At 36.3% G+C, this 11,205-nt stretch overlaps 1 protein-coding gene across 1 annotated transcript in view; it reads right to left on the minus strand.

Moving 5' to 3' along the window:
* The window catches only part of LOC134747240 (alpha-N-acetylgalactosaminidase), a 62,909-nt gene extending 52,171 nt beyond the window's left edge, over nucleotides 1-10,738 (minus strand). Inside the window, exons 1-2 of the mRNA XM_063681845.1 lie at nucleotides 10,482-10,738; nucleotides 8,030-8,204 (exon numbers count right to left, since the gene is read on the minus strand). Coding sequence (XP_063537915.1) covers nucleotides 8,030-8,204; nucleotides 10,482-10,639 — 333 coding nt within the window. The 5' untranslated portion in view covers nucleotides 10,640-10,738. The remainder of the gene's footprint in view (nucleotides 1-8,029; nucleotides 8,205-10,481) is intronic.
* Nucleotides 10,739-11,205: the final 467 nt, after the last annotated feature.

The raw sequence follows: 11,205 nt of genomic DNA on the forward strand, positions 1-11,205 counted from the left end.
GTAACGAGACAGGTAACCATTTATAACAAAGATGAAGACTAATCATGTAGAATTATTTCAAAAGCTTGATTGCAGAAGTGGGTGCCAAGGATGCCAGGTGGCATATAATTATACACCGTCAGTTTACACTAACTACCGCCTACAGTAAAACATTTTGTTATCAATGTTATCATAATTATGTTAACATGCTTTAATTAATACCTTGTACTTATTTAAACACTAGCTTTTGCCCGCGACTTCGTCTGCGCGGACTTAGTAACAGCAGCTAAAGTAAGTATAGCGCCTGGAAAAATTCTCATAGCAATCATTCAATTTGAGCATATTATGCACACAAATTAGCAGGCATTCATTAATTATCTCAATTCCACCCCGCTTTTAACTTACTTAAGGTATGATTTTCGAGATAAAAACTATCCTATTTGCTTCTCCGGGACTCAAACTATCTCTATGTCAAATTTCAACTAAATTGGTTCAGCGGTTTAAGCGTGAAGAGGTAACACACAGACAGACAGACAGACTTTCGCATTTATAATATTAGTATGGATTATCAATTACGCTAATATTAAAAGCTGTGATACTGTAAATGTCATCTTGCTAAAATGCCAAAATATCAAATTCTTCATTTTAAACAAAACCATAGATCCGACTGTTTTATTTATGACGCCTACAACATAAACATTTATTATGTCATCTTCTCAACAGGACTATTTTTATTACATCCATTAGGGTTACATAATAAGTCCATATTCACTAATCCAGTCCACTATAAAAATTCATACCTATGAAAATTAACACAACTATCTAATTTCTAAAAAACCAGCAGCGATAAAATTAAATCGCAAAATGACCTCACGTGTATAGTTTTACTAAATAATGTTTCCCAAAAGCCAGGCGAAATTATAACTTATATCGATGGCATCAAGTTTGATATTTGTACGATTATTTTACCAAATATGTAATAAAATAAAATAGATATTAAACTGCCTCTGTATGGGCGTTGACCTGGGCCAAACATTATGCGTATTAACGTGTTCAATAACGATTTTCTTATCTGGCTGTTACCTACTTAAGTAGACATTTTCAAATATTGAATTTTAATTTATTGACTTTAATTTTTGACGACCGGTCTGGCCTAGTGGGTAGTGACCCTGCCTGTGAAGCCGATGGTCCTGGGTTCGAATCCCGGTAAGGGCATTTATTTGTGTGATGAACACAGATATTTGTTCCTGAGTCATGGACGTTTTCTATGTATTTAAGTATTTGTATAAGTATTATATATATCGTTGTCTGATTACCCACAACACAAGCCTTCTTGAGCTTACCGTGGGACTTAGCCAATTTGTGTATGAATGTCCGTATAATATTTATTTATTTATTATTTATTTATTTAATTTAGCAAATTATATCATAAGGAAGAAAAGCAGAAACTTGATATAGCAAAACGTAGAGTACATATCTTGCACGCCTTTTAACCTAAATATTTTGAAATTAGTTATGGAGATTGTTCGAGTCCCGAAGAAAGAATAATTTAGAACAGTTTTATCACGGATGTCATCATTCTATGCGAACGAAGTCGCGGCAGAAGCTAGTCTTGCAGAAATCTGTACATAGTAACATTAAAAATCTGGGTTATGTAGACTAACTCTTTTTTACACACCTATAATTCTCCCTAACGATTCTTATGCAACATATTTACACTGATCCCGTATAACGCAACTGAAGACTTGAAGAGTCGTGGGAATATTGAACGAATGTAAATTTTAAACCATTCATTCACCAAACCGTGAATTTAATGGTGTTATTCAATTTTCAATGAGGGCTATCGTTTTTTTGCTCACCAGTTGGCGCCTCTGTTGATGGTGGTCCAAAAGACTAAAGAACAGCAGAGCTGTCAGTCATTGAAGTGACAAGTGACATTTGGCATTTCGAACTATGGAAAAGACCACCATCTACACTAGCGCCCCTAGCGGCGAATTCATACGCGTTAGCCCTCATTAATCGAGGTTTCTGTAAGCATAGAGTAACTTATACTAGAGCGGTATTACTGTCATAGTAAATTTTGTAACCCCAGTAAATTCACTGCCATCTGTCGACACACTTTAAAACTAAAAATGAAGATTTATAAAAATACGATAAAATGTATTTAAATATAGATAAATGATTTTTTTTATTTGCATTAATTATTTTTATGATTTTGACCCATGTTCTTTCACTGATATGCGTTAAAATTGTTAAATAACAAACGAAACCGTCAACGCCATCTATTCGACTGTAAGCCAAAACTAGTAGCGCCCTCTGATCGAGAATCAAATTTTCTTGATTTTCGAGGCACGTTTTTTCCTTAGACTGTATCTATCTATTACGGAGTTATATCTATCTTTGCTGTAAGTGAGTTGTTAATGAAGTATCTTTTGTTAGTCACAGAGATAGTTAATTCGAGCCATTCTGTAATCTAGATGTATATGAGTAGAAGACTATGCTAATGAAGCCTATATCAATGTGAAAACAATTAGCTGTAAGTAATAGTTTCGTGTAATGGATGGGTGAGGAAAAATCTAACAATTTTAATATTGCTGATTTTATATTACGCTCATGAAGGTTTAATATATATATATATATTGTATTGTATATTTATTTGTGTGTTAGGTTTTGTTTTAATACTTATATGTATAAGTAGTAATTGTAGTATGTGTGTTTGTGTTTAATAGTCGCCATATTTAGCTCTTTGCACTACCTGTTGACTTTTGTATGAGTTCTACATTTCCTGCTACCCAAAGGTTGTCTGGAAGAGATCGCTTTTTAGGGATAAGACCGCCTGTTGTTACCTGGTTCAATTTTTTCTTTAAATATTTCTTTGTAGTTTTACATGTTTGTAAAATGTATAATTTTGGTGCAATAAAGAATATTTACTTACTTACTTACTTAATATTGACGAGGAAAAAGTTTTAAAAACATAAAGGGTATTAGATTTTGCTTAAGCTCCATTGAGACGGTTCATGAACTTGCATGCAATATTTGACACATTGCTCATTAGAGAGTATAATTTTATTAATTTCGCCATTTCGCCATCAAAATATTGGCATGTAACGAAAATCGCATGCAAGTTCTTGAGCCGTCTAAATGGGGTTGTATAAATGTAGAACTTCCAGCTATTTGAAAGATACATGCATCTATTACCTAAATACCTAATTGATCGAAAACAGTTTACGACAAAAACAAACAAAAACAGCTAAAATATCGTTTCCAGTTATTATTACCATTTCACTTCACCCATTAATCTCGAACTTTTTCCGAACATTCTCAATTTTCCTTTCATAATTCCAAGAATCCACAGCCCGTTCATTGACTACGCACGCAACTTTACTTATACAAAAGCCTACATTATATAACAATACTAGCCAGTTACAACCTTCTTAAATTAAGTAAGAAAATCCAGTGTGCGTGAAGGAATTACGTACAGATTGCCTTTAATCGGTAAGTAAGCAATTCATCAATGCGCTAAAGAAGCTGAAATTATGACAAAATTTTGATGTAACTGGGTGCAATAGAGTGAGAGAGTGCGTTTGTGAAAAAAAAACCGGGCCAAGTGCGAGTCGGACTCGCCCACCGAGGTTTCCGTACTTTTTAGTATTTGTTGTTATAGCGGTAACAGTATTACATCATCTGGGAAAATTTCAACTGTCTAGCTATCACGGTTTATGAGATACAGCCTGGTGACAGACGGACAGACAGGCAGAGAGACAGACAGAGACAGCGGAGTCTTAGTAATAGGGTCCCGTTTTTACCCTTTGGGTACGGAACCCTAAAAAGATCTATTTAGGGAGCCACATCCGTGAGTAGTTTTGATACTTTTGATAGTGATGGCTAAAGTAGTGTTATGTGTTCTTAGAGCTAATTCTATTAATACAGTAACTCATATATAACACTAATAGCAAAGATAGATATAACTCCGTAATAGATGGATACAGTCTAAGGAAAAAACGTGCCTCGAAAATCAAGAAAATTTGATTCTCGTTCAGAGGGCGCTACTAGTTTTGGCCTACAGTCGTATAGATGGCGTTGACGGTTTCGTTTGTTATTTAACAATTTTAACGCATATCAGTGAAAGAACATGGGTCAAAATCATCAAAATAATTAATGCAAATAAAAAAAATCATTTATCTATAGGTATATTTATATACATTTTATCGTATTTTTACAAATCTTCAATTTTAGTTTTAAAGTGTGTCGACAGATGGCAGTGAATTTACTGGGGTTACAAAATTTACTATGACAGTACCGCTCTAGTATAAGTTACTATATGCTAATAGTCTACTCTAAAAGCCGTCAAGTCGAATTCTGACTACACTATACTTACATAACTTGCAAAGAAAACCAGAAACTAGCTTTTTAAATATGTTATCGACCTGTGATGAATCGTGGCTTTACTAAGCGCAACACTAGGATCAAGGGGGTGACTAAGGGTCTCAAGTTTCTCTCTTCTTCCCTCTCAAAATAATTTCATTTCCTTCATAAAAATGTTAGGTCTGTACCTAAACCTAGGGTAGGTTTATATTGTGCTCAACTTTTTTTAATCAACAAGTTTGGGAACAAATCAAATTATTTTATTAAATATTTTGATTTGTGTTATTTAAGTAGTCACACTACTATATATAAATTAAAAACTGTAATAGATGTCATATATTAAAGAAAAAGTGACGAAGCTCTCCAGTGGTGAAGGCCGGCCTTGGAGGGCTTCGTCACTTTTTCTTTAATATATGACATCTATTACAGTTTTTAATTTTTTAAATCAATTTAACTTATGCGATCCTATTCACATTTACATACACAATTTCAAACTTGAAGTTTGAAATACACCTACCTATAATATTCCAATTTCTCCTTTTTTTTAATACTACGTCGGTGGCAAACAAGCATACGGCCCGCCTGATGTTAAGCGGTCTCCGTAGCCTATGTACACCTGCAACTCCAAAGGAGTTACATGCGCGTTGCCGACCCTAACACTCCTCTCCCTCGTTGATCTTTCCTTATTTTTTTACGAATATAAAAAACGCTTGAAAGACATTTAAGACTATTTGTTTCAATATAATGAATTGTTAAACATATAAAGATATCTGCCGTATAATAACGCCTACAATACCATTTTAGCATAGAAATGTTTACATCATTAACATAAGCATACCAACCAGATTATCTATTATACATTTATAAGTTCACATGTCACCCAGAGACAAAGGAATTATAAGACACGTAATAATATTATAGCCACAAAGACAGCTACAATATTGGTGATGTGATGTAATTGATATAAACATCACAAGAGAGAGAGGAGAGGCAAGATGTTAGGACACCTAATAGGTACGAAACGACAACTTTTTCCTAAACATCCTGGAAGGCAAAATTGAGAAGACGAGAGGCAGTGGAAAGCCTAGAATCACATATCTGAGCCAAGTAAAAGAAAATGCATTGTAGGAACAAATCAAAAGACTGGCTCAGGAAAGAAAGGATTGGCAATTACTCCACCGACAAGAGCAAAGCTCTTAAGTTATGATGATGATGATGTAAACATCACTGATGTTAGACGATCACCTATGAAGCCGACGGACCCGGTTCTAATCCTGGTTGGGAATTTATTTGTGTGATGAGCACGGATATTTTTTCCTGAGTCATGATGGCTGTTTCCTATGTATTTAAGTATTAACAAAAATTCATTTAATTTTTAACAAGCAGAAACGTCTACGATGCTATTAAGCTTAGAATAAATTTAAAAGTGGAAAAATTACTGCCTTGGGTTGGGTGAGACTTGAACTCACGGCCTCTAGATCGATACTCCAGCGCTCTCCCAACTAAGCCACCAAGACCTCATCCATAGCCAGCGAATCTTTCCACCATATGCGTCTAGGGGACCCTATCGACATCTACCGTAAGAGCGTTACACTTCTTAAAAGGCTACCAGAGTTCCAAATTATGTTGTATAGTCTAAGCAGCAGACGTTTCTGATTGATAAAAATTAAATTACTCATCATATGGCTATGATGTTAACGCTCGATTTGATGTTGTATGTTTGTTGTTATATTATACGCAAGATACACCTGCTACTTTGCAGAAAAACGAGATTTTTGCATCTGATTATCTTTCAATTTTACGATGTAGATGTCCTCTTTTGACCTTTTCGCTAATTGATTTTTGGTCATATTTTGTCACGTTTATTTTAGAATGTCAAAATGTGGCAATACTTGAAACGTTAAACAAGTTTTAAGAATTTACAAATTTTGTGAACATAATATTGGCAATATATTTATCAGTACGGTTTTTACTCACTATTATTTTTAGTCGCTTTTGGCGACATATTTCGGATTCTTTGGGAATCCATCCTCAGGCAGTGTCCGCGGCGGTTGTACGTCGTGCACCGACTAAAAATAATAGTGAGTAAAAACCGTACTGATAAATATTTTGAAATATGTCTCACGATAGTTTAAGTGCGATAATATTGGCAATCCTACTAAACAATAAGCGCCTTCTACGGCTTCTAACTAGAAGACTCGATTTAAGCCGTTCTAGGCATCAATTTATACATACTATTATTATGTTATCTCAAATACTAGTAACATAAATCTGTCACACGGGACGGGATAGAACCATTTCGTATACGCAGTTGCGGGCGAAAAATGGATTTGGTAAGTATGAATTTTCTCAAATGATTTTTACGCCTAATCTCTTAAACAAAAGCCATTGTTTCTTTTCTGCGAGCCGTGGGCCGTGGGCTACCGTGTTGAGCGCGTGCCAAAGCAACAACGTCGTTTAAAAAGGCTGTATCGTCAGTATCGTGGTGGTTTTAAGTTTCAAATCTATGGACATGTCACATGTTTTCGTAATGGAGGACAATCGACCACCCTAATGCAGGCGAGCGCTCACTTTATTACTTAGATTTTTACCTGTTAATATCCAGTAACATTATTGAAAATATTTTTATACATTTTGTTGTATAACAACTTAACAACCCCAGCTATAAACGTAGGGGACGTTTGATTTTTTCGAATTTTTGATTATTATAAGAGTTAGGTGCATTTAAAAATTGGTAGGAAATCTGTTTTTCGCGCCATATTTTTACAATAATAAAAAAATCGAACAAAGTCAAACGTAGGGGCATAGCTATGGTCAATGAGGATATAATAAGATAGAGCGGTACTTAACTGTCATAGTAAATTTTGTAACCACTGTAAATTCACTGCCATCTATCGACATACTTTAAAACTAAAAATGAAGATTTATAAAAATACGTTAAAATGTATTTAAATATGGATAAATGTTTTTTTTATTTGCATTAATTATTTTTATATGATTTTGACCCATGTTCTTTCACTGGTATGCGTTAAAATTATAAATAACAAACGAAACAGTCAACGCCCTCTATACGAGAGTAGGCCAAAACTAGTGGCGCCACCTGATCGAGAATCAAATTTTCGTGATTTTCTAGGCACGTTTTTTCCTTAGACTGTATCCATCTATTACGGAGTTATATATTATATCTTTGCTATGGTTAATATAGATTAAATTATTTGAAAATATTTTCCATAGTGTCAATATCCAGAGAGGAAAATGGGGACTACAGTTGTATGGAAAGTGGCCGTCCCCTCTCCTCTTAAGTGAACTCCCGTTACAGTCAAAAATGCATTCATTCATTCAAGTAAATAATAATGTCTGAAAATCGTTAAAGTTTAATCCTTACACAGCCGACAAAAAAAATATCCGTTTAAATTTGAACCGTGACACGTTATCAATAGAGTTGAAAATCTTAACTGCCATAATAACGAGTCGTAAGGCCTGAGTGAAGCGGAGCGTTCGGCGGGGCGTGCAGCGTGGCGTCGGGCTCACAAGTGATGTGAGCAGCGTGCACTAAGGCCACTCCTATACGTTTGCATTTGTTTAAACATGCCGCACGCCCCGCCCCGCTGCACGCTCAACTCGAGCTTCAGGCCTTACACTTAGGCTCGTGATCGGCTGTGATCAGCGTATCGAAAGTACTTACATAGTCAGAGAGACTCTTCATGCCGTAGGGGAATCGTTCCCGGTCAGGTACCAGCCTGCCGCGAGGGTCCCGTTCCCTCTCAGGCCAGCAGTCATCCACGTTGATGTATTCGTATCCGGCCGCCGCGTACCCCTCCGACACGAGGATATCCGTCATTGTTCGGAACAGGCGGTCACTGGAAATAAGAAAAAGTTTAATTTTACAACCTTTTTTTAGTCACTCGCGCGACATGTTTCGGAGAGCCTAGGTCTCCTTTCTCAAGCACTGACAGTGCGAGCAGCGTTCAAGACGGTCGTGTGTGTGTGTGTGTGTGTGTGTGTGTTAGTGCATGAGAAAGGCATAAAGGCATATTGAGCTGAGATTTGATGAATGATACAGCCAGCGGAGGGGGCCATAGGAGCTCTGTGTATAAAACATCGCAACCTAATTGTGTTTGGGATTATTAGAATTGTCTCGATGACTATTAGGCAACGTATACACTATAAACAGTACCTACCACACATTTTCTGAGAAACTTTGTTTACCAACTGTTTCTAAACAAAATTGTTTATAGTAAACGTGGCTTTATTTGCCCGTTGAAAGAAAAATACAGTCAGCGATAAAAGCTTGTATCAAAAATGAACAAAATGGGAAGTGGGTCACACATACATAAATTGCAAGTTAAATAAAAGCTTGTAAAAAGGCGTGTGGGTAATTGACTAGTGTATTTATATTAGTATTTTTAAATTAAGTCAGAATAGGAAAGATAGCACATAACAACATGCATTTGTAATTAAAATACTTACATATTAATGCTGTAATTATAATATATACCTATGTACAACAGCCTATTCTACTTATTTACTCCAATTTCAATCACCTCATCACATCGCGACGTACAGTCGCCATCAGATATATCGGAGCGGCCAAGGTGCTCACATATATCTGAACACGCCTCTATTGTCAAGGCGATAGCCGTGTTCAGATATTTTTGAGCATCTCGGCCGCTCCGATATATCTGATGGCGACTGTACATCAGTCGAATCGTGCGCAAATATCGCATGCTAAATTATGCGTAATCATTACCCAACGCATGCTAATCTGGACCTGTTGCAAACTCGAACCCGCTTCCTTGGACGGTAATCATTCATGTAATGAAAATCTGATGCGAAAAATTTAGAATTGTTGAATGCTAAGAATTAATTTACGAACGTGCACTGAAATTTTGACGTTATGACTTATGTTATGAAACTGAAATATGAAACTCCTCGCTTCGGGGAAACTCGGCTCCGTTCGGCTCAGCATTGCTCCGAGCAATTATAAGGGTTGGCACAACTTGACGTCCCTTTGCTGACTTGTGTTACTTGTAACAGGGGTGCGAAACTCCTCGCTTCGGGCAAACTCGGCTCCGTTCGGCTCAGCATTGCTCCGAGCAATTATTAGGGTTGGCACAACTTGACGTCTCTTTGCGTGCACGACCACGGATAATAACTTGAATTTTGATATCCCTAAATAGCGGAAAGGGATAGTGCCATATATTAGAAAGGGATAACATGATTCGACCCTGAACTGCTCTCAAACTTCGGTTTTGCAGGAAATTTCCTTTCTGTACTGTAGTAGTATTATTTATTCTGTGCTTGTAATAAATAATTCTTGTAAGCATCACGTTTCGGGGGCGGCGATTTTAATAGATGCCACTGACGCCATCGCGGATACTCTAACTATAGGCCAATACTGTAACTAATATGGTCCACAGGTTCAATACGTAATAAAGTATGAATACCAATGTTGTTACGTGGTTTTGTCTTGGTTATTTCTCCCACCTATGAAAATATTTTGCCTCAGAACTGATCAGTTCAAACTAATAATTACATCTAAACGAAGATATTCCAGGCAGTTTTGGTCCATAGTTGAGAGATTGTGGACTATAGTTGGAAGGTTTTACGGTAACTATAGTCCACATATTTATACGTAATTAAGTCGAATTTGTTCGCACTGTGTACTAGACAAAGAAGACCTAGGCTCTCCGAAACATGCCTCGCGAGTGACTAAAAACACGTGAGTTTAAACCGTTAAATTAGTTTAACGTAATTAAGTATGACCAATGTTCTTTTTGATGTTGTCTGGGGTTTTTCTTCCATTTCCGAAATAACTTGCCCCACTACTACATCAAATATAATAGTCACACCTAAATCACAGAATAAATAATAGTACTTAATAGGTTTACTCTCTAACAAAACGCGTCTATTACGAGAGATATGACCGCTAGGTGGCGCAAGCGCGAGCAGGCGTCCGTTCCGTATATGGCTAGACACCAAAATTGGTGTGGGCCACATGTACTTATAGCGACGCGACGAAATCGCAGAGTGAGCCACGCCTGCCTAAAGGAAGATATCGTTTATCGAGCTTGGACTATAGTTAGGATATTTTAGACTATAAATACTCGGGTGGTTTTACAGAACTGGTAACTTACCTTATACAATTCTCAGGATCATTCTTACAGTCAGTGTTGCACCTAAACCGCTCCCAGGCTAACCAACCCATGGGCGGCGTTAGGGCCAGACCATTATCCAACGCTAAACTTTTCCCCACCACACACAACACGAAGGTCCATACTGCCACTGATGCCATCGCGAAAATACTAGTGTTATCTAGAGAACTATACTCATAGTTTGGTACACTGTTAGATTTGGAGACGCGGAGACGTCAGGCATGTGACAGGTTGGTTATCTGTAACAAAGAGAAGGCTTTTGTAAAACGGTTGTTTTTCTTAGGTTTAATATAATAAAGTAAATTAAAAGATAATCCGTAAATGCTTTGTTTAGTGTTTGATATTTAGGGCACTGGGATATTATATTTTTTACGGTTAACTTTTAGGTACATTTAGGTATTTAAAATAAGTTTGTTAATAAAAACCTGAAAGTTATAATGTATAATCAAACAGTAAAGTAAGCATAATAATAGCCAATAATGGCAACTATTTTCATTTTGTCAAATTATGTGAAGTGTACGTCAAGGCAATGCAGATTTCTAAGAAATATCGCGAAATAGTTGGCATTATAAAATAAATTGTGGGTTAAAAAATCGTTACTTACTTGTATTTTAACATTTTATTGCTATGAGTATTAATGTTCAATATATTTGTCTTTCGCCGTATTACTAAATGTTTTTTAAAATAACATGAGAAAGTGAATCTC

This window comes from Cydia strobilella, chromosome 14, assembly GCF_947568885.1.
Source record: "Cydia strobilella chromosome 14, ilCydStro3.1, whole genome shotgun sequence".
Lineage (NCBI taxonomy): Eukaryota > Metazoa > Arthropoda > Insecta > Lepidoptera > Tortricidae > Cydia > Cydia strobilella.